The sequence below is a fragment of the Thunnus thynnus genome, chromosome 18, assembly GCF_963924715.1.
Source record: "Thunnus thynnus chromosome 18, fThuThy2.1, whole genome shotgun sequence".
NCBI lineage: Eukaryota > Metazoa > Chordata > Actinopteri > Scombriformes > Scombridae > Thunnus > Thunnus thynnus.
Window position 1 is genome coordinate 24,820,096 of NC_089534.1, and position 25,387 is coordinate 24,845,482.

The following is a 25,387-nucleotide window of genomic DNA, read 5'->3' on the forward strand; positions in this document are numbered from 1 at the left end:
GGTCAAAGTGTTTTGATCTGAACACCTGTGCTACTGTGCGACTGACCGGCCAACACATGGTACACTGCTTTCCTCTAAGGGGATTATAGTGTCCTTGTTGAATAAAGGAAAACCTTGACTGATGGTCTAAAGCTGTTGAATTGAACAAACAGAAGGTAACACAATAAATTAAAACTCAGTCGGACCATAATTCCATTACAGTAATTAACAAATAGCACCACAAAGTAAGCTAAATTAACACATAAAATCAACTCAAAATCCTTACAAATAAATAAATATATTAAGCATACCTTGTTGCCACTATCAACTGGAGCTAAACTAAAATAAACTCTCTCTGTTCATCCTTATTAATTGTTTATCTCTGTGAGCTCTGTGTGTTACAGTACTGTTTACCTTTATATTACTTTTTGACTGCCAATTTCTGTCACATAAGGTAATGTCCTTTCAAATAAGGTGCATCTGTGTACACGAGAAATAACAAAGTAAAAGCCATAAAGCAAGATAGACTTATCAAAGCAAACTTTACACATATGAACGATAAACTACACTGTATATTGGGGTCATTTACACGAATAATCTAATGAAAATCTATATCTTGAGAATGAAACACAAAGGGAGGCTCCGACTGCATGTGTGAATACATATGTGATTGGGTGATAAATAAACTTGAACTAGAACTTGAAAACTGTAGCTTTCTTTTATGCTGAGGAAGCCTGTTAGCTTGGCTTAAAACAGTTACAGTTCTCTTCTTCACATATCTTGATCAGATGAACTGTGTTAAGGGCCACTGGTGTTTGATTATATAAGAGCTGTGGACTGCTCTTGTTCCAGCACATTCCATTATTTATCCACCGTGTATCCGTGATGTGCAGAAGCTACTACTCTGCCTTCTACAAAAACATATTTTATGAAAGAGATCGAGTCGTCTTTGCTGGCCATTTAGAAGCTGCTTTTGATTGTTCTCTGAAATTAATGTGTGTGGATACTGAGGAAATGGCAAAGTGGTGACATAGATTCAGGTTTTGACAATCATTTGTCACATTGCCCTTTGTAACTTTCAGCTCTGTAGACCTTATTGTCCCCAGGAAAATGTCCTGAAAAAGGCTTCACCTTTGGATTCTAAGAAATTACAAAAAGGGATAAAAGTGCTATCTGGGAAGTTGGATTATCCTCTCCTCTCTCTTTCTGTTTCTGTCTTCTTTTCTTTTTCAGAATAAGAGACTTCTTTAGGGGTCCAAGCTACGAAGCTGCTGGAACCCGATTGTATCTGTTAGGATTATTTTTCCTCTCATTCTTCCCACCTAAAAGTATCTGGGCCTCAGAAAGTGTAACTGCTACAGTTCTCAAACTTGGCAGTTAGGTTTTAAATCTCACCCACTACTCAGACAAAAGAAATTATACCGATCAGTCAGATGGTGGCGCTATAACAACAAACTTTATGTTTTGGCCTATAACTTTTGAGCCGTAAGTCTTACAGACAAAATTCTTTTTTTCCTGAATTCTGTGGGTCCAGAGAAATCTATTCTTATAAGTCATGCCCATTTTTTCTAAATAGATTTTCCACGATTTAAAATTTTGTCAAAATGTGTTTTTTTTCGCTATTCCTCCTACAAAGTTTGAGCAATCTGCATAAAATTTGGCACATAACATATCTGGACCAAGTCAGAATAAAAGTAGATGTTTGATATTCCATTCTATTTTGAAATTATACATTTTAAACCTGTGTCTTTAACTTCAATTTTACATAAACTCATAAATCAAAATTGGCTGAAGTGATTGTAACCAAACTTGGTACATGTGTTTAGATGCTAGGTCCAAGCTTTGCTAAGCAGTCTTGGGATATTCTGCCACTAGGGGGTGCCAAAATGCAAAGAGTTTATATCTCTTAATCGGTACATGGATTCGTATGAAATTCAATTTGCACGATCTACAGTGATGACTCAGTCGATGTATAAAATTTCATAATGACTGATTAAAGTGGACGTGACTTATTACAACTTATCTAAATTTCTAGACATTTCACATTCCAAACTTCAAAAAATCAAAATAAATCACCCGTACGTCCTACAGAGCTGAAATTTTTTCAGTACATCCACTGAATTGTGTTGTCAAGTTTGCCTCACTGAGACTTATGGCCAATTCAGAAGTCTGTCACTCTATATTTTTCAAAATATGCAAAATCAATTAACATCTATATCTCCATAAGTCTTCATTCATATGCTACCAAAATTGACACTGACTTTTTTGGATACTACATATCAAGTGTTTTAAATACTATTCAGATCGGTCAAACAGTGAGGCTGCAGTAATATTCAATATCTTGCCGTAATTTGTACTGTATGTACAACATATTCTGTTTCATCTAATTTTTAAACAAATTCCAGCAAAATATTTGACAATACACCTGAAAGCAGCAGAACGGTGCATGATTTTTTCATAATTTTCTCACCAACATTTTGACTGTTGTAAGTGTTTTAAGTTTAAACAGACAAACGTACCCCAGTTTTGCATGTGACATCATTGCCTTAATTGCAAAGGTTTCAAATCCCCAGGTGGCCAATTCAAACTTGCCAGCCATGTGGCAATTTATGCATGTGGCAAATTCTTCTGAAGGTCATATTAAGTTGAAGACTGCCCTCTGTGCTTGGACCCTGTTCATTGCCACTTGCGGCTATAATTTTTTGGGTTTTTTTTAATTGAGAATACATAATGTACTAATGTTCTCTGGTGGTCCATTAGATTAGGTTGTACAATGAAAAAAGTTGCTCCATGCAACAACCCCCCTATTTCTCTAGTTTTTCATTTTTGCTTCTTTTTTACCTGGTGATACACACTTCTCTTATTTTCTAATCAGATTTTTTTGTGTGTGTTGGTGTAGGTACGACTACCAGGAGCTGCTCCATAATTCCAGTTTCTGCCTGGTGCCCCGGGGCCGACGTCTTGGATCGTTCCGCTTCCTGGAGGCCCTACAGGTTTGTGTGTGCGTGTGTGTCTATAGACAGATCCGGGTTGTAATGCAATGGCACCTCACTTGTAAACCCACATATACCACACCTTCGCACATCACATCTTTTGCTAGCTTGGTTCTATGTTTCCTGCCTCTTTCCTTCCTCCCATGTTTATAGTATCACGTATTTCAGATTTTTATTAAATGACGCATTTCCTCTGATTACAATGCAAGATATCATGAAGTTTAAGTTAAAGTGGCAATCTCAAAGATTTCTGTTTTGTTCTCTTTGGCGGCACCGTATGGTGTTAAGCAGTAATTGCAGCTGTGTTTTTTGGAACTCACTCAACCGTACTCCCAGAGATCCAAACAGTGTCGTTGTGTGATGTCATGCTAGCATAAACAAATTTAAAAGTGAATCTACTACGTTAGGTCCACCTACCCTTTCTGGCAGATCAACCACTGGGTGATGAAAAACACATCACTAACTGCGCTGCTTGTGATTTGAATGCGTGGTGGGAAAGTCGCCACCAACACCTGGTTCGTAATCATAATACTGCAAATTCAAGAGATTTCATCAGCAGGCCATAGGCTCAATCACCATTGTGTTACCTCATTCGGCAATAGATAGTGATTTAACAGACATTTATTTAAATGAAAATCTTCAAGATTATAACTAAATCATAAACTAACAAGTATTTCCTGCTGGTTTTGATTAGCTACTCCACACAACACTTACACATGGTTAATGTGATTTTTCACACAACCCATTTCATAACCAATTTCAGACTAGTGTTTTGAGACTCAGTAACTTCCACATTCATACAGACTACCTCCATCTGGTGACTGTGATTAATCCAAATACTTCTGCCTTCACTGTCAGTGTAAATGTGTTCAATTCCACTCTGCCACTGCAGTAATGGTGACACCGTTTGAGAGTGCAATACATAATTTAGACGGCATATTCTTCTATACAATATGTGTGTTTGTGTTTATATGGATATTCTTATTATATATTGTGTATCTTTCCATGAACTGTATGTGCAAGGTGTGAACATACTGCTGCTAGGCCAATGAGTGAGAGTAAAGGATTTAGGATGTTTGAAACAAACCAGGTCGTTTGATGTGTTGTATGATGTTTTGTACATCTAAAGGCAAAAGTGTTTATATCAGATCTGAATGGGCTGTGCAGAAATCCTACTGTCACAGCCTTCTGCTGGCTGCATCCCACCTCCTCCCTAATCTTTCTCCAAGAATTCTGTCTCTTGCGTTTCTCTGAAGTCTTGACGTAATGAATCGTATAAATCGGGATAAGGGCACACACTTTGAAGAGACAAGTCTTTTCTCAAAGGTATTCATCGTATTAAACCCAGTTTTAAACACAAAAAGTCAGAATTAGCTGTGTGAAGAATGTTAAATGAAAAAACCCTGCCAACTTTCACACCTCCAAACACCTGGCCAGATATTGTGTACACTGGCCATGACTGCATAGTGCCTCCAAACCCTGGAGTCATGAGTCCAAATTTCCCAAATGCGACCCCGCCTGCCCAAGAACATTTTCAAATTGAAAAAACTCCTGTGAAAGTTTCATATTATTATCACCTCAGAGCCTTCTCCATAGTGTCGGAATGTAATTCTGGTGGAGAGATCATTTTTTATATTTGTATATTTCATGCCTAAAAACAGTCAAATTTATAGATAATCACAGGACTCAAAGAGTCTGACGACAGCTTCCTTAATCGTATTACAATTGACAAACTGTCATCTCCCTGCCAGAGAGAAGGCCTGTTTCTGTAGATACACCACAGAGAACAGAAGGGGACGTTTCTACACGTCCTCAGACCACAGATGTGTTCAGCTTTCATTAGCACTTCTATCTGTCTCTGTGTTGTTTTGACATTAAGTATCTGGCCATATTCCTGCTTCTGGCTGTCTTGTTTTCCGTGTCCGTGTCTTGTTTTTCTTCATTTCCGATTAGATATTCTGTTGAACAGACTGCACACTTAATTTTAGGGATAAATGGGTTGTTCATGTTTCCATCTTCTGCACCCATTAAGGGCAGTAGCTAGAAGGATTTGTATGCAACATTTTGCTCAGTGCTTGAATGTTTGCTGAAAATCTAACTCAAAATTGACTTCAGCATTGTTGAAATTGTGGGTCACCAAAAACTCAGGTATCAGCAAAGGTATGCCAGTAAACAGCCAGTGAGTTACCAGCAAATTTAGATAGGAGAATAAGTAGTCCAGCCTGGGGTATAGAAGGAAAAGTGGATACTTTGAGTTACGGTCAGGGTTAGGGTTAGGGTTAGTTGATGCCTCATAGGCATAGGCTCCACCAGCCTCTCTGTAGTCTTTTTTTAGCACTTGATGGCACCATAATATTCCCAGTTTGTAATCAGACATATACTGTAAGTAAGTGCTTGTACAGGCTAAACTTTCTGGTGATATTACAATAGAAAAGCTAAGACATTTTCTTAAGAAAGACGCATAAAGGAAAAGGAAAACCAATTGGAAATGGGCAATGCTTTTCATTTGAAATACATTCCAATTATTTTAATGGCTTTTTAAGCAAATAGGACCTGTCTGCCAGAGGTAAAAAAAAAAAAAAAAAAGAAACAAAATGAAAAAAAGAAATTAAGGTTTACTAATCATTAAAATTCAAAGGACAGCAGAGGATAGAGGAAATAAAACAAAGAGACATGTAAGAGGATGACAAGGGAAACAAGAAAAGAAAAGAGAAAGTCATCTCACAAAGCCAGACTAATCAAAGCAGTGAGCTTTTGTGTAGACAGGTCACTGATCATGCACTCGGCATTTTGTGAATCTCCTTTAATCTCTCAGCTTCACTTGATTGGGAATCCAGTCAAACTTGAACTTTAGATGAAAATACCACACTTATTGAGTTTTTTTTCATCTTTTTCCTCATCTATGTCACTCCTCCGCTGATCAGAGTACATATACAAATCATATCATATGTCATTAAAGTACAGCCATGTGGTCTATAGTTCACACTATATTGAATTTTCTAGTATTTCACATGAGAGTATAACACAGTTGTAATCACATAGAATGAAATATAATACACACAATGAGTTATATTTGTTGACACATACATTAATAAAGACTTACAAGTCTTTATATCTGCTATTTATATGTGTTGTAAAAGCCGTCTTTATGTACTCCCCGTGCTGCCTGTGAAGCTCAAATTGATTCCACTGACTCACTGGACAAAGTACTTAGCACTTTTTTTGCTTTTTTTGTGTACAACCATTCATCTTTTATGGAGGGAATGATGGTGCATCTAATGTATGTCTTGCACATCTGGAACTGCTCAGAGTCCACATTGTTTGAAGTTTTATCTTTGACACTCAGTGTGTGTTGTCACCACCGGATTGGACAGTGAAGGTAATGCTCGACTGTTGTCTTCTGAAAGCTCCTCTGGGCTTTTTCCTACCAACATAGGGTGAAAAGAAGTAAAATTATAGCCTTGCAAACTTGCCCATTTCCCATATTATATACCTTTACTGTTCAGAGTTATAGCTAATTCCCGTAACTGTTAATTTAATACAATTTCAGATGAGAATAGAATAAAACAACACCACAGGCTTATAAATGAGGCATGACATATGTGATGTGAAAGAAATTAATAATAACAATCATGATATTAATACATTTAATTTGTACCGCACTTTTCATTCAAAGTGTAACTCAAAGTGCTACAGTATTAATAACATAGAACACACAACATAAAGAAAATAGTAATAAGAGTCAAGATGAAAAAGACTTCCTGAATAGAAAAGTTTTTAGGCCTTTTTTTTAAAGAGTCTAGGGTCTGTGCTGCCCTCAGATGGTTAGGAAGGCTGTTCCACAAGCGTGGTGCAGCAGAGCAGAAGGCTCGATCCCCCATGGTGCAGAGCTTAGTACTGGGGGCCCGGAGAAGCAAGCTGCTGGCAGTTCTGAGGGTGCGGGTGGAGGTTTGTAGTACAATCAGCCAAAGGACAGTGTATTTTCCCTTTAAATGAAGTGTAATAGTTCAGTGGAGGGCACAATCAACTCTTGTCCATTAACCGCAAATGATAGTCATTTTCTAGAGCCTCGTCATGAAATGAATTTGCTGCAACACAGAGAGAGCTCCTCTGGGAAATGGAATAGCTGCTGACAAGTCGCATTAATACATCCTCTAAATATTGACGCATATGTGGAAAATAAATAAAATAAACACTTTTTTTTGTTTTCTTCTTAATCTTTTTGGCAACTCTGTTTCTGCAAAACTCCAATTTGGAACACGTTAAAAGTGCCTCATCAGACAGAAACTACCTAAGAGGATAAAACCCTCAGTGAAGTGGAAAAAAGAGATAAAAACAGATCCCTCCCAGCGCTCCACTTTAAACTTTTGGTTAGACTTTATGTGTTAGTGGGATTTCTCTCTCTCTCTCAAGCAAACCATTTTAAAGGACATTTTCTTTATTTCTTTTTTGAGGCAAATCTGTTCTCTGACAGAAAAATGCATTACAGGATCTGCTGCAGAATTGAAAGTTATATCAAACTCACAATGAAAAACAATATCTTAAAGAGGGACATATCATGCTTTTTCTGATTTTCTGTTGTTTTTATACTATTATGATGCTGGATGTCTATGTTAAACATGGTCAGTTTTCCAAAACTTGAGGTGAATGTATGTAAAAATGCTCCCTGTAAGTCAAAAGCCTGGGCTGTGAATGTATCATTTGCAGTTACCAGTTACAAGTTACCTCTACTTCCTCCTTGTGATGATGTCAGTTTGTTGAATGCCCACAAATGGCCATCCATTCTGTAGTCTTTCTTGCTAAGGTTGTTCCAAGGGTTGTTTGCGTTGTCCACTCACATATTTAGGATTGGATTCAGGCTCAAACAAGTACAGATGTATTTTAGAAGTATCCATTTTGTGTAAAGAATGGGAAAAAGAGGAGAAATCCTACTACTACGTAGCCTCCGGCCGAGGGGCAGCTTTCGGGAATTGGCCAATCAGAGCAGAGTGGGCTCATCATGAGACAAAACAGCCTGTTTCAGACAGAGGCTGAACTGAGGGGCTGCATAAAGAGCCAGTATAAGATAAATAAGGAGTTTTTTAAACTGTAAATCATGTAAAGATATTCCAGGAGAGGCCGAGAATAAAGATATGGACCTTTAAATGTGCATGATATGTCCTCTTTAACTTTCAAGTATGATCCAAGTAAGTATGTGCTCTCCTTCCTTCAGAAAGCCGATTATGTAAAGATCATTTGTTGCATTAATCATTTATTCTTCTCCATTCCATGCAAAAAAAAAAACTTCTTGCCATACTGATCCTCTTTCTGTCACTTCGTGCCTCCCTTGCAGGCGGCTTGTATCCCGGTTATTCTGAGTAACGGCTGGGAGCTTCCCTTCTCTGAAGTCATCGACTGGAGGAAAGCCGCCATCCTCGGAGATGAGAGACTGCTGTTACAGGTAGAAAAATACTGGGAAATGAATGATGGAGGCATGGGAGAATGTAGGATGGGTTTTGTTACAAGTATACAGGAAGCTGAACAGACAAAAGCATCCTTTAAACGGTAAATGTGGACAAAATGGAGGAATGAGGAGAAAGAAATCAGTTACTTTTTTATATTATACAATTACACCAAACGACATGGATGCAGGTAAAGCTATCTACCAGCCAGTATTCTGGATGTTGAGGGCAAACCTTCCTCACACTGTATAGCATCAAGCATCAAAAGATAAAATGTGCCCTTTCAGCAGCGGCTAATTCAGTGTCTGGGTAGTGAAATGCCAACATCTTCCCAGTTATAATTGTCATCTCTGGCTGCAGATCCCCCTGGACAATCACAAAGATCCAGCAGGGGCTGAATCAAACATCGAAACAAACCGACTACATCAGGAATGGCTATTCAAAGCCTAAACTTGAATGTTAATGCCTGTAAATATTTAGGTGAGGTGAAGATTAAAGGTGACACTTTTATTTGATTGTAGGATTTTTCAGTAGAGTGTTACTGTTGTGCCTCCAAGTTAGTGCTTGGAATATATGTAACTGTGGACTGAGAAGCTTTCCAACCTCAGACAGTACAACCAGTAGCCTACAAGACCCGTAAGGCAGTGTTATTAAGCTAAATACAGGCATATTTTTTGAAACAGCTAAAATATGCAATACATTTCACTGAATGACGTGTATGACTCAGTTTGACTGCTAAAATGTGGTTTCATTCTAGTATTTCATTAATATTGTTTATATCAGTCCTTGCTATTACAGAGCACATGTAGTCTAATATTAACCTGAAATCTCCTGTCCTCTGTTTATAGTCAGTTAGAAGCAGAAGTAGTGTTACTTAGTGATTTACTGTTGAATGTGTAACCTGGTTGTTTTCTGTGGATCTTGTTTGTCTCTCTGAAGACCACACATAATCTCATAACTTTCATTTAACTGGAACTATCTAAAATGAAGTTCTGAATCCTGTGTCTGGCGATGGATATTACAGCTGAACCACTTAGTTTCTACCTACATGAACAGTGCAGAAGTTTTTTCAGGCTCAATGGTCAATGCGTTGGTGATCAGTTGGACATGTATCTAGGGTTTCAGTGTGTGACTTGGTGACAGCTGATAGAGGTGTAAAATGCATCATGTTGTTACCACTATAGTTCAGGAGCAGAGTCTCTTTGTGCCATGTTTAGGTATGGATGATAATAACACTGATTAAAATGGTATTGACTTCTAACATATGTTCAGCGTCTGCTATAATTTGATGGTAGACAGCAGGAATTAAATACATGCCAGCATGACTTGTGTTAAGGGGGCTTCTGTGTTCTTAACTTGTGCTGCCAGTTGATGGTTTGAGATACTGTCACAGTTCATTTCTCACTACCTGCATGAGAGAACTTTGTGCATTACATATCAATGTGAGGCATGTCATAAGAAAAGTTTGGGAATTGCGTGGACAAGTGCCACAAATTTACCTTTTAAAAGCGATTTTAAAAGATTTTACTGGTTTCGAGCAAGTTGCTTCACTCTAAATACTCAAAAGGTTCATATAAAGGCTATCATGACATTGTGGCGATATGTTTTATTTTTTGATTGTTTCTAAACCTGTCCATGCTTAAGTGTTACTGGACATATCGAAATACTCTCTGTACAGTATCTGTTGTCACTTCCACATTTGAGGCTCTGTGATTGTTACCCGGTCATTACATGTAATAGAATATTGCAAATTTCATCTCTTTGTTCCCTGTTAGCCCGAATTATAGCCAAGATAATTTGACATCAAACAACAACGACTTCTTCTAAACTAGTCAATTCTTTTAAAAAGTCCCTTAACTGTTTTGGCAGATATATACTTTTTGACTATTTAATTTGTTAAACTAGGCCTCACATTGTTTTTGCAATGTGCAGAAGGAAAGAAACTGGTACACATTGCCAATGGAATCAGTAAATAGCACCATATGAGTGGAAACTCTAAAAACCACATGACAGAAGAAATAGCTGGGTAAAACGTAAATATATCTGTAGGGAAACTGGGCCAAAGTCTCATCAGAAGTGTAATCTGTCAACACATCACTGACGTGCAGACATTTGGTTCAGCTGAGAGGGGAAAACTTAATTGTGGTCGTGTGGATTTTAGTACATTCTATTTCACTTTGACATGATAGCTGTGATATTCACAGTCACTCACACCTCAGCCAGGGACTATTTTTATCTGAGATGGATTATTCTACAATTCGATCACCTTCTGTTCCTTTTAATTACAGCAGCAGGAAGAGCTTGTGATATTTACATTCTCTAATTACTCTCTATTACTACATGCCACCTGCATGACCTATACTGCCACCTGGACAGCAACACTGATATGCGAAAGTGTGTGTGGAGTTGGCGGGGGGGTTGGGTTGCCTTTAATTAATGTGTCCCTAGTCCCCTATCAGCCTTCTATCAGCACCTAGTAATGATGATAATGACATTTTTCTTTGTGAATAACATAATAGCAGACAAGCCATCATTAAAAGTATTACAAACTTGCCTTTTAGATAAAATATGGCAGCCTTTTTTTATCATTAAACATTACTGAGCTCCACAATAGTAATGTTGTTAGAGGTTTTGTTGTTTGGTGTGCTTCCTTTGAAAAAATGAAATCTAAAAGCGTGCTAATTGTTGGCTAAGATAATATGTGTGATGTGAGAGATATGTTTTGACACCGTGAAACACTCAGGGGTGAATTCACAATGAGTGGATTGCAGCCTCTGATAGCAGCATGAATTGTGCATCACTTGCAACTGCTATCTACCCGATCTCAATGTCCAAAGATATCCAAAAAAGATATTGTGCTAATTATGTTATAGCACAAACACGCCCATAAAGTTTAGTAGCTGAGTGCAATTTGCCCTTGTTTTGCATCTGATTGCAATTATCCATGTGGCAGAGTATAAATGTTGCCTTTGTGCAAAGAACACATTAGGCAGGACAATGGCAGAGAGAAAGAGAAAAATCAGATTTTCAGACCGCGAGCTACAAGTCCCGACTAACGAGGTGCAAAGGCATTCCTCAAAACTTCAGGCGCAGAATTTAAACGTGGCAGAGAGAAACCGTATTTGGGATTTAATATCTCAGTCTGTCAGTGCTGTTGTTGTTTCAAACGCTCACCTTCAGACTGCAAAAGAAGATGCGCTTCAGTTCCCACCAGCTCTCTGAAGACAATGATAATTTCACTCTAACTGCGTGTGGCTATTAGCGCTGGTCTTTGTGAATTGGACTGTTTTTGCAATGAAGCTCACCTGCATAGAAAGGGGCCAATTTTGCGCCAAATGTATGCATATTATCTAATTTACATACGGGCAAATAGCAAAGGAGCACCAAGATGCTGTTTGCTTAGCAGAGCACTTAGAAGTGCATTTCACTCTTTGTGGGTGCTTTGTGATGGTTTCTTTTAGTCTTATTTGTGCAGGTTTAGTAGCTACAAAAGCCATACAATCCTTTTGTGAATTCACCCCTCAGGATGTTAACATTTATAACAGAGGTTGAATGAAACAAGCATTTCTCCATTTATTTTCTTATTCTTGATGCGGATGTGAGGAATGAATCAAAATATAGGGGAAAGGATTGTTGGTGGTTGAAGATAAAAACAAATGATTTCTAGGCTTTTAGGATAATGCCTGACATTTGTCAGTGCACATGGTAAAATCAATTGTTTTTCAGCGTATGGCGTTAAGAAATATACCACTATATACAGGCCTGAAGGATCTAAACACACACTATGCAACCTCCAGTGCATTTTAACCCTCCAATCTGGGAAAGACTGGACAGTTTGTTCCACCAATTACGACCATATTGTTTCCACCTCCTCACTTACTAACACTCTGCTACCAGAGAATAACTTGAACTTGGAAGTGAGGAAAGCAAGGGAGGTAAATGAATGAGAGAGGTGAACAGAATTTCTTCACAGTTACTGAAATTCTCCTCTGTTTTCTAATCTTTATTACATTTTAAATGGCATTACACAGAAACTTAAAATATAAGAAATGTGGGGACAAAATTAGAGCTGAATCAATTACTCAATTTCTTGATTAATCAATGGACAAAAAATTAATATGCAACTATTTTGATCATTGATTAATTAAGTCAATTATTAAGCAAAAATGCCAAAAATCTGTTTCCAGCTTCTCAATTGTTGGGATTTGCTGCTTTTCTCTGTTTTTATCATTGAAATTAAATATCTTTGCATTTTCAAGACATCACCAATGGGCTGAGGTTTTATAGACTCAATAATCAATTGATTCATTGAAAGAATGATTGATAGATGAATCAATAATGAAAATAATTGTTAGTTGCAGCCCTAGACTAAATCAACAAAAATAATATAAAGCACATGGGTGATAAGATTTGCTGCTAAATGAGATTGTAAATTGTAATCAATTGTAAATTAAATTACAAATTTTCTGCAAATAAAGTATGACCAAAAACCTCATCTGAAAAATATGTTTCACATAAACAGAAAAACATTTCACATATAAAATCTTTGTCAAATTATTATATGTGATTAACTTGAATGAAGACTACTCGAGCAGGTTAATAATGGTGTACAGAATTCTTCCTCTCTTTTACCGAGGTTATTCTTGTTTTGTTTCGTTTTATTCTTGATCAAACTTTCCTTGACTTTGAGGACACCTTAAAGCTACTTAATCTGATTCCTGCAGTATTGAGACAGCTGCCAAGATGGCAGGAATTAAATAAAAGTTCAAGGAGGTTTCAGAGTAGATACTTTAAAGCCCAAGATTCTGGCTTTATTGTCAAATCGAACAACCACCTTTAAGTCCCACTGAAATCACATTTAGTCATCACCTTTTTGTAGTCAAAACTGATGTGTTTTTTAATTGTATTGTTAATAGTTTTTTTATTGTTAGAACAAAGAAAAGAAGGTCATTTGGGAATCTTATGAAATAATCCTTTTCTGTTTCAGTGGCTAGAGGGGCGTGTCGGTGTCTGTGTTTGAATGCAGCTGGCAGACTGAGCTCCAGTAGGGGAACGAGAAACAAAGCAAACAAACTTGAGCTGTAGCTTACAAGCCATGGGCAGACAGTGTGTTGTTAGCAGTGGTATTGAAGCGTAAGGACCACAGCAGCATCTAACAGGATCGAAGTGACATTTGCAGGTTTACATGCTGTTTAATGTGCTGCAGCTGAGCAGCTAATTACCATCTAGCCTGCTAACTGACATTATTTTCTTTGGTAGATTGCTGAACAAGCTAAGGTGCAGGACAAGGTGTGTGTTCATGTTTGTAAGTCAGATGAGAAGGAGACTTTAGCAGGAAAGTTAATGTAGGTTGTTGTTCAGTCTGTGGCTCTTGTGTTGTGCAGCAGGATGCTATCAGGCTCAGTGTGACCGTCTGCTCTTCCTATGATCGAACGCCACATTATTGCTTTTGTGCGATTTTATTGGTTGCATGGAAACAAGTTATCTGTCTAAATAGACAGAAAATGGTTTGGATGAATTAATGCAAAAATAGGAAGCATCATCATGACACCAAACAATATAAATACACATTTCTCCCTTTTGGTTTCTGATTTGTTTCTCAAAGTTGAACACAGGACATGTGATTTACAGAGCAGATATGTATGCTATGCTGTAACAGAATAACAAACATGCAATATAATTTCAGTTGGACTTAGAAAAAAGCACATTAAATGCATTTTAAAAAACCCAGAGAAAATAATTTGTCTAAGTTACAGCATCTGTACAGTTCAATATTAAAACAAACAGAAAAGCATGTTTCTGGTTGGTTAACAGATTCTGGATGCTTGCCCTATTTGTCTCCATCTTTTTTTCCTCAGTTACAAGCACACGCTCACACAGAGACTCACTGTTCAACACAACATCGGAGCTCTAACACCTGCTGAGAGAGTTGAATCTCATTACTTTCAATTACATCACTGAGCAGTGCAATACCTGACTGTTTAATATGTAGAGTTTCTATTCCCCCTGTGGAGAAGAGACATGCACAACACATAGACACCCACACACACGCACACACAAAACACACACACGCACACACAATGCCCCTGCTGAGAAACATAAACACTATTAGAGTCAATCGAGGGGAAGAGAATTGAGCTGATGTGATTGGTGTTGTTTATATTCCACCTCAGAGAGCTGAACAATTAAAGCTTGCTCTGCTGTCGACAGATCCCAGTGACGTCAACTGCCACACAACCACCCATAATGTGTGTTCAGACTCCTTGTGAATTTGAGGCTTCCTGGGAATCTGTATCAAATCAAAAGTTAACATCTATCGTGTACATTTTAGTTGTTACAAAGGGGGTAAAAAAACAATGATCCTAAAATTTAGACAAAAATAAGATTCAACTGCAAACATTCTGTAGTTTAATTGTTTACTTGGTCTATGTATAGTACTTATTTAAAGGGACTTCAGTGCACACTCACTGGCTCAATAGCTAGAGGACCTTGTTTACTGTAAAGTGTGGTGACCAGTGTGCTTTTGCAGCCAGAGACATTACACAGGAAACAATTTGCCAGCCAAATCTTACTGGCATGCTAAACTAAAAAGCAAGCGGGACAGTGGGGGAAAAAAAGCATTGGAAGGCTTGTTAGCATAAACTGCAGGGGCTAACACAAATTACATTTACATATTGTCATTTGGCAGACGTTTTTATCTAAAGCGACTTCTAAGCGAGGCAAATTTAGTCGTACAGTGTTTTATCAAACACTTTGTTGTCGTTACCCTCTATTGATGTCCTTGCAGTCACTGCAGCCAAGCACCAAGCCTTCTTCTCTGCTGCTTGTATTATTTCACCATTCAATTAAGCTATGTTAAAAAGGATATACTGTACACAATCAGTATTTCCTGAACGAAAAGGTCAATCTTTCAGCACTTTTCTCACACTGGCTGAACATCAGGGAGGCTTGTGAGTGAATAGGGAGCAAAACTGAGTGTGACCATAAGCTGTCATGTTTTTTGGATAGACTATGCCAGATGTGTTAAATTAATTCAAACAAATTATGAAAACATTAGTTCAAATTTTTTCCGAACTTGATCTTTTGAAAAAGCTGTAGGAAACACAGCAACCTGTGAGTGTGTGGGGACATAAAATCAAAGTCAAAAATGTGTTATTTCAAATATCTGAATATCTTTGAGTGTAAAAGTCAGTTAAAAACATCAAGAGACACGCTCATTGTTGCCTGCAGCTGCCTCATTAGGCTTCATGGAACATTATAAGAAGCTTCTTGGTCACAACGTCAGAGATGGAGCCAAGCAGCTCAGGACTGTTTGATTGAAAGTCTTTCTGCTTGATCATCTCAACAACCTTCTCCTGTATAGAGACCTTTATAGAGTAGATTATAGAGTCTTTTAGAATACAGTGGCTTTTCTGCTAGCTGTGCCTGACAAGTTGGTACTATAACTTTCACTTGAGAGGCAGTTGGTTGTAGCCAGCACACCAGGTTCCTTGGCTCCAGATCCACCACCACCCCTCGAGGGCTGATGAGGCTCTTCAGGAACATTGGCTACAAAGCTGCTGTCAAGTTGAGGTCAAGCTAAGGTCATGTATTACCTCATCAAGCAGATAGTTTGTTTTTCTCCAAACTGAGTACCAAAACAGCATCCTGCTCCATCTTCCTGGCACATCCAGATGTTTAGCTCCCTGGTCAGACTGGCAGAATCCTCGTCTCCCTTGATTTCATCCTTCCACGGTCCCTCTCCCTCAGGGTGTTATTTTTGCAAGCCACAAGCCAGCTGCTCATGTCTTCCATGACAATGTGAGCTGGGACCTTGTCTTGCCTCTGGTACAGCAGGAACAGGATATTTGGACTCCTAGCAGCTCTGCAGAGTTTGTTGGTACATTTTCGTTGCAGAACTCCATTGAAGCAGATGGGCAGGTTTAGGCACAAAAACACTCAAAAACAGCTCCATCCAAAGGAAATTAATTAACAATAATTAATACCTTGCTGTGGCATGTATGGAAAATTAAGTCTACAAAAATGTAAAAAAAAAAAAAAAAAAAAAAAAAGAATCTACAAATTAAATCTTTGATATTTTTAACATTTCTGTTCTATCTCTATGCAATGACGTCACGTTATCATATAGGAGAAATAACAACTGGAACGACTCAACAAATGAGCTCCCCTGTATAGTGCTGAAATGATTAATGGTTCAACAGAAAAATGAATGATTGATTTATCATTTAAGTTATTTAACAAGCATAAATGTCAAATGTTTGTTGGTTTCACCTTCTCAAATCAAAAGATAGCATTCATTAATTTGAATGTGTTTTTCAAGGGGTCATATTGTGCTTTTTGTGATTTTCTTTTTTATATACTGTTATGTCATTGGATGTCTATGTTAAACATAGTCAAAGTTCCAAAATTTGAGGTGAACATATGTAAAAATGCCACTTTAAGTCAAAAGCCCAGGCTTCAGCCTGCTCTGAATGCTTTGTTTACAAAGTAACCTGTACTTCCCCATTGGACTGATGCCAGATTGTTCATGCATGCCCACAGATGGTCGTTTTGTCCATAGCTTTTGTTGCTAAGATTGTTCACGTTGTCCACTCATATTCCGGATCAAATTCAGGCTCGAATATGTACAGATATATTTAAAAAGTTTAGATTTGAGTATTTTGAGAAAATAAGTGAAATCAGACTACTATTGTTTGTTTATGTAGCCTCTCGAAGCTAACCAATCAGAGCAGAGTGGGCTCATTGAGAGGAGGGCCTTAAAGAGACAGGAGCTAAAATGACCTGTTTCAGAAGGAGGCTGAACTAAGGGGCTGCATAAAGGGCCAGTATAAATAAATATAAATAACTGTTTTTTAACCGTAAATCATGCAAGAGTATACTAGTTGAGCTTCAGAATATAAATATAGACCTGGAAATGTGCACATTATGTCCTCTTTAATGGCCCATTCTCGTAGACACGTAATACCATAAGGTGTGAATGCAGTAGGCTTATTAGAGGGGGACAGCAGGTGGTTCAGTTGCCAAACTATCCTGGGGATAAGCCGGTTGATGGACAGAATAAGATGTGGGGGAAGCACAGTCTTTAGGGGAGGAAGAATTTCATTTAATCTTTTCTGCATGTCCACAAAATTACTTATGGTTCCTCCACCTGTCTGCCCGACTTTACGCTTCTCTTCCACACACCAATTCTCATCCCCTCACTCAACTTTGTTTAAAATCTAACTTAATCTATCTCACTGTCATTTTTGTCTTCTTGCTTTTCTTCCTCTCTTCTTCCCCCAGGTTCCCTCCATTACCCGGTCTGTGGGCCATGACAGGATCTTGGCTCTCCGCCAACAGACTCAGTTCCTCTGGGACGCCTACTTCTCCTCTGTAGCCAAAATCGTCTTAACTACTTTGGAGGTAAGCTTGCAAGAAATAGTCTTAATGGGAGTTTTGGATTTAGTTTTGTCAAGACAGCTTCATTTAATCAACCTAACTGCTATTTTTGTTCTATACTGTAAACTGCCACAGGCTATGCATCACCTCCCCAAGATAAACTTTTAAAAGAAATCTTTCTCAAGATCTTGGTTATGTTTTTTTCATTATTATTTTTATTATAATTTTTTACCTTTTTTATCAAAAGAAATTGAGTTGGTGTGCCCACTGTTTTCCAGCAATGTTCTGCTTTATATTCATACATTTCTATGTAGATGCTCAGTACATGAAGCAGCTCAAAGACCATGAGCAGTCATTTCTGATGGAGTTTCTGTTGAGTGAAGGTTATCTTCTGACTTTACAAAACCACGTTTTAGGACAATTTTTAGAAGTCATATAAAGACTTTTTCATATGATATATTTAACAATTAAAATAACACATTGCACTTGTTGATTATACAACTTGCAAAGTAGTTCTTGTTGTAGGTTTTTTTAGTTGCTGTTGTAATTTTTGTGCATCACAACTGACTGGATCAAGTTGGGTCAGTTGTGAGATAAAATTAATAAATGTATGTAAATAAATGTATTCAAAGGATTTTAAGAATTGTCCCTCTGATCTATTAGACGCCAATTTTTAACTTAAATTTTTTATTATAAACACATTTTTACAGCAGGAATCAAGACAGAAATAATCATTTTTAAAACAGAATTATAAAATAGTGCCGTGAGTGAGAATAACTTTATAATCCAGTTCATGAGGTTTTACTGCAGAGCCACAGCTCAGCTGAAGTTCACCTCACTTACATAAAGTTTAGTTTCCTCCAGCGCTCACTGCAGAGTTTACTGTTCTTGTTGGCCTTGCCTCTCCAGCCCCCATCTCATCCAAATGTAACATTTTTATAATTCCTGTGAAAATAACTGCTTAAACTTTAATAGAACTGAAAATAGTCATACTGTGTGTATACAGTATGTGTCTGTATTCCAAGCTTGTCATTTATATATATATATATAAACATAATGCTTATAACTAGACTGAGACATATGATCAAATAACTTATTATATTATATTATATTAACAGTATTTTTTGCAATCTACTTTGAATTAAAACAAAAAAAAACAAATCAAATAATTTGATGTTTAAAGTATGCTATTGGGTTTACTGTTTTATGGTAACGCAAAAATATGAAGAGAAAAAAGAGAGAATAAAAGTATTGTCTTCTTTGGACACAGAAAACTGATGTTTTACAGCCAGTTTTGGGACATTTTTTACCACATTACAACAGCCTGGTAAAGGTACAGTATTGTATATGAGCTATGACTTAACATTAACACAAATTTATCCACCTCAGTCACATAAAATTAAAATTAAACAAACACCCGGGGAAATAAACTTTTTCATGCTTGAAATCTAAATACAATGTGAGCATGAGAGACAGTGTGAAGGGCCAAGTGTGAAGGAGGCCAGTGCTGTCTGGCAGCCCTCAGGTTAGAGAGGCTTCAGTACTATATGTGTGTGTGGATGTATATGTCTGCTCTCAAGACTAGAAAACTAGAGGCTGGCTCATTAAATGACCTCGCTAGCCGGAGTGTAGAAGATGAACTGTCTCACTGGCGTATAAGAGCCATTTTATTCTCTGTTGTTGTTAGTTGACTTCCTCACAGCCTTGATTCAGTCCTCAGGGACTATTTGCTGTCTGTAGCATCTCTAAATACAGACACAGTGAAAGAAAATAATCCTCCTCATCATCACCACCATCAGCAGCAGAAGCAGTAGCAGCAGCATCGTACTCATCACCATTATATAAATATCAGAAAAATCATTATGATTTTTCTTAAAGCACTTATTATTGCATTCATCACCTCACAAAACCTTAAATACTTACTGCCACCACTTTTTTTTTTTATCATTACCATCATTGCAATAACACTACAGTCATCACCAGCTTTCAGGACTGTTCAGATGGGAATAAAGACCATAGATTGTAAGAAATATGGTTGATCAAGAGACCAATCTGTATTTTTAGGTTAATAATATTAAAAATTCCCAAAGCATTTTTCTTAATCTTAAAAGCTCACCATGAACTAGACCTTAGTGACTTCACCAAATGCCCAGTGCTGGCAGGGTATGAAATTAGACAGAGGCCTACTGACAGCCATATACTGCTGGCCAGATGTGCTAAAAACTCAGAGCCAGCACGCCACCAGGCTAAACGGGTGAAATGAGGCGTTGTTGATAACTGTAGTGTCCCACATACTGAGAGCGCGACAGTTGGTGTCAGGAGCTGTGTGTGTGTGTGTTTTTGTGTGTGTGTGTGTGTGCGCGCGTGCGCATGTGTTAAGAGCCTGCTGTAAGTGCCAAGCCAATTCTCCACAGATCAGTAAACAGCTCTTGAATCAGAGAGGGAAAAAAAAGAAAAACAAAAACAAACAGCCTAAAAAATGTGGTCCACCATACTTTGTTCTCAGTATAGGGTATCTGTTTATTTCAATACAAAAGATGTTAAAGTAAAGTTAGAATAAGATTAAGGATTAATTATTTCAACTTATTCATGTAAAAATGGTCATGTTTTTATCATGTATGTATCCAAAATCATTCAAATCAAGTTCGTAGATTAGCATGTTTTTACTTTAACTTTCACAATTGCTTATTTTGTGGTCTCTGCAATCAATTGAGTTAAAATGACTGTCGATTATGTACTTCATTTAAAAGCTGTCATATATTTCTGATTTTATTCTGTAATCCTCACTAAATGACGTCAGAATGTTTTTTGTTTTTGTGTGAGTTTCTTTAAGCACAATTGTGGCCTCCAATTCAGTTCAATCAATCAATCAATCAATTTTTATTTGTATAGCGCACACAACAAAAGTCATCTCAGGGCACTTTTCACATAGAACAGGTCTAGACCGTACTCTTTAACTTACAGAGACCCAACAATTCCCTCATGAGCAAGCACTTGGCGACAGCGGTAAGGAAAAACTCCCCTTTAACGGGTAGAAACCTCAAGCAGAACCTGGCTCTTAGTGGGCGGCCATCTGCTTTGACTGGTTGTATGAGTGTCTTTCCAATCACTGTATTGGCTGTTGCAGCAGCATTCAAAAAAAAAAAGGTTAGTGACGAGCTATGAAAATCCCATATAACACTAGCATTCACACACTCATGCTCATCTCACGCAGACTTGATAAAACATGTCTTTATGGTGTAAAAACACTTCTTTAGCACCTGGAAAATAAAGCTATTACACCTCCTGAAAGTCAGTTTAGGTTTATTAGATGAGGACCTGAATTCATTGTCTGGATTGGTGACAAATGGAGAGAAAATGAATTAGAGGAAATCAGAACTACTGGTTTTCCTGGCAGATTTTGATACCAACGAAAGCTTTTCATTGAGCATCTGGTGCCCCAGCTTCATGATCAACTCATGCCACAGTGTCAGTCACCACCTTAAAGAAAAATAATAAAAATGCAGTATGTCAGTTTGTGATTACAGTCTTTCATTCCTGCTATCCTGCTCTTCATTCCTGAAATCTCTGTGTTGTGTGAGCGCATGCATGTGAACCAGCGGTAAAATGTAACAAAGTGCATTTACTCAAGTACTGTGCTTCAGTACAAATTAATTCAAAGGAAAATGTTCTTTTTACCCAACTACTTTAATTTGACAGCTTTATTTACTTGTCATTTTACAAATTCATATTTTACATACAAAACATATAAGCTTACAAAATATGATGAATCATTATAGATACAAAGATAAAACAGCAACACGTTCTCGCTCCCAACTCGTCACATATCGAAGCTTGTTCAGTACCCCGTGGCATCACTTTTTAATGCACAGGGTACCCCTTTAGCGTTGTTTTTTAATGCGCAGTATCACCGTAGTCACTGTTAATATATACGATAAATAATTATATTTTATGGTTTGACAACACGATGGTTAAGGTGTGTGTATCTGTGGTTTGCAGATACGTACAATGCCAACATTTTATTCTGGCAACCAGGCTTAAATTTGTCACCTTATATAGACGTCATCGGGCTCATGGCATCTATTTCAGACGTTGTGGGAGCTCAATAGAAGTCTATCGGACTACCCCGCACATTAAAAAATGACACTAAAGGTGTACCCAGCGTGTTAAAAAGTGACGCCACGGGGTCCTGACCAAGCTACGATATGTGACGAGTTGAGAGTGAGAACGGGCTGAAAACAGTATATGAAATAGTTAAAATCAGCTGTACCTTACATTAAAACATCAATGGTAATAATCCAGCAATATGATATATAATAATGGACCTTTTTTCTGCACTGAGTACTTTTACTTGTGACTGTTCAAGTACAATTTACTAATAATACTTACCTCCTTTTACTAAACAAAAATTTTCAATGCAGAACCATCCATTGCAATAGAGTGTGGTATTGCTACTTTTACTTGTATAATAAGCAAAGAATCTAATTATTTCTTAAACTGCTGGTGTGAATGAAGACCACAAGTCCTTATAGAATCCTCACTGAAGCTTGTAAAATATCACTATATAATTTTCAAAGAATAGTGACACCTTAGAATAATTACGTTAAACAAATGAAATCCTTGTTGCTGAACTCAAGACATTTGCTCATTCAGACACCCAGGAGCAGCTTGAGGTTGTGCTGTTGGTCTTCCTCAAAGGTTCCCAGAAGACTTGGCTTGTGCTCACAACACTCGACCAACTAACCTGACCATTGATAACAAGCCAGATGGATAATATTAGCTCAATAACTAATGGATTCCTCATGTTGGGAGCAAGTTTCTGCCCCAAGGGAAGGAGTTTAAGTATCTTGAGTCTGTTTTGTGTAGACATTGCCCTTGCAGAGAATTCCCCTATAGCACGAGTTTCCAAATATTAGTAAATTTCTGCAGATGTTAGCATGTCCTTGTGCTCATATGAACAATTTATAATTATAGAAAATAGATTTAAAACTTAAACTTTTCTAGCTTTTTTTTATTTCTGAGTTGGCCATAAATTAGACTCCAAATAGGACTTTATGGGTATATATGTGTGGTTTCATATGACATTACGTGGTTACTCTGTGACTGACATTCAACTCAGTTAAATTTTGGAAGGTGTGTATGAAAAAAAGATTTAAAAAAAGCAGAAATAATTAATTAACTAATCACATATTTTTTAAATTTTCCTCTTGCAATGCCTTCTTTACTCCCCTCATTCTGTTTTCTCCCCTTTTTGTCTCATCTCTCTCTCTCTCTCTCTCTCTCTCCTCTTTCTTTCTGGACTTTCCTCTGTCCCACCCTCTCAGATCATCCAGGACCGTGTGGACTCCCATGTGTCCAGAAGCCGGTTGTTGTGGAATACCCTACCTGGTGGTCTCTATGCACTCCCCCAGTACTCAACTGACCCTGCGCAGTTCCCTTTTTATTATGCCATACTGGGTAAGTCTTAATTTTGTCAAGTTGTTGTTGTCATACTGTGCTGTTGTTTCACATGCATCTTTAGTCTGAACATGAACACTTCAAAAATCTTGAAACATTTACAAAACAGATATATGTGAAAACTAGACAAATGTGATTTTATTGATAAAGTCAAGTAGGAAAAACTAAAAGAAATATAAAAGAAAGAAAACAAATACATTTTTTGTTTGTACAAATAAGAAACTGATGTGGTTTTACACTGCTCTTGTCAGAGATCTTCTGTCAGTCACAGTGTGTGATTTCTTCAACTGTAGATTTTCTAGATTTTGTTTTTTGGTCAATTTAACCATGCAAGTTTTTCTTTGATTTATTCCAAGTAAGCCATTGCTTCTGCCACTATGAGCTTCCCTGGGAGCTGTTGTTGGATGTTAGTTTCACCAACTAATATCCAGCAGATCTGGTTACACCAGTGTTTAGACCAACAAACATAAAAACAGCAAATGTAAAAGCTCTCCTTGTGATAAAGGTTGCATCACAACTCATCAAGATGAGCAAAATGTACATTATGTTGCAATGTTTCAATTCATTCAGCAGACACTTTTATCCAAAGTGACGTACATCTGAGAGTTGATACAATACAGGCAAAAATCTGGTAAAATGCAAGTAAGTGCCATAATGCTAAGTCTGAGTCCGATAGGACATAGTTGCCAACAGGCAGTGCACAGAGGCAATGCATAGAATGCATAGAAGCAGTTTTTTTTCAGTCCATAAAATGCAGAGGTGTTTTTGAAAAGAGCTTGGTCTTTTGTCTTTTCTTAAAGATTGAGAGGGATTCTGTGGATTGAACAGAGTTTGGTAACTCATTCCACCACTGAGGAACTACAGAAGAAAAAAGTCTGGCTAGCCACTTAGGGCCCTGTTGTTTTATAGAGGGACTGGCTGGAATGACAAGGAGCTCAGTCTTAGAGAGGTTAAGTTGAAGGTTGCGTTCTTTCACCCATGCCGAGATATCGGCAAGGCATGACGAAATCCAAGCTCAGACTGTGTGGTCCTCCAGCAGGAACAATAGGAAGAGCTGGGTATCGTCAGCATAGCAATCGTATGAGAAACCATGGGAGCGGATGATTGCACCAAGTAAGGTGGTGTATATTGAGAAAAGAAGGGGACTGAGCACTGACCCTTGAGGGACCCCTGTGGATAAGCTGTGTAGTTTGGACACTTCTCCCCTCCAAGATACTCTAAAACATCTCCCTGAGTGGTAGGACATGAACCAGTGGAGGGCAGATCCTGTAATACCAATCTCAGTGAGTGTGGAGAGGAGGATTTGGTGGTTAACGGTGTCAAAGGCAGCTGACAGATTTAGGGGTAATAGAGCTGAAGACTGACCAGCAGCTCTAGCCAATCGCAGTGTTTCCATTACGGACAGGAGTGCAGTCTCAGTAGAGTGACCTCGCTTACAGCTAGACTGATTCGGATCATACAGGTTGTTCTCAGAAAGGAATTCAGAGACTTGGTTAAAGACTGTGCGCTAAAGAATTTTTGATAGAATGATTGCATGGTATTCAAAGGAAGAGTTGTTGCTTAGTGGAGAAAGCTTAGTGAATTTCCAGGCTTTGGAAATGCACCCAATAGAACAGGGTGTGTGTGAGAAAGTGGAGTCAATAGAGAGTGCGGCCAGTGTGGCAGTGTTTTCTGGATGGATCAGGGCTAGTACCTGAATGTCTGACAGATTAGAAAATGCTTGGACAAATTCTGTTTTGTTTACAGCCGATTGGCAATTCCATAGGCCAAAACTAAAGTAGGAGCGAATAGTGGAGGTTTTTCTGAGTAAAGGTTTTCAGGATTGCATTGTCTGCGACAGATGCAATTTTGTCAAAAGCCTTGGATAACAGGGATGTCTTTGTAGCACATGGTGATTGAGGCAGGCTACGTGAATAGATAGTAGAAAAGGAATAACCAGTTGGTGTCCTTGCTCGGTGGACTCGCACAAGTAGACTTGCCGGTCTTTACTCAGTTCAGTCTTCACACAATGAGGGCTGACGCACAAGGGTTGATGTTTCCACTGATGCTACAGCGCAGCTTGTGTGTTGAAGTACCAGTAAGTATCATGGCTGAACTCGCCCCTTTCAGATTTTCACAGCAAGGCAACACAATAGAGGG

General features: G+C 38.0%; 1 protein-coding gene across 1 annotated transcript in view; it reads left to right on the forward strand.

The window, feature by feature from the left end:
* The window catches only part of LOC137169913 (exostosin-1), a gene marked incomplete at its 5' end in the record, with an annotated part of 255,452 nt that overhangs the window by 196,912 nt on the left and 33,153 nt on the right, over positions 1-25,387 (forward strand). Inside the window, 4 exon segments of the mRNA XM_067573341.1 lie at positions 2,879-2,972; positions 8,305-8,412; positions 17,696-17,815; positions 23,116-23,248. Of these exon segments, the coding sequence (XP_067429442.1) occupies positions 2,879-2,972; positions 8,305-8,412; positions 17,696-17,815; positions 23,116-23,248 (455 nt within the window).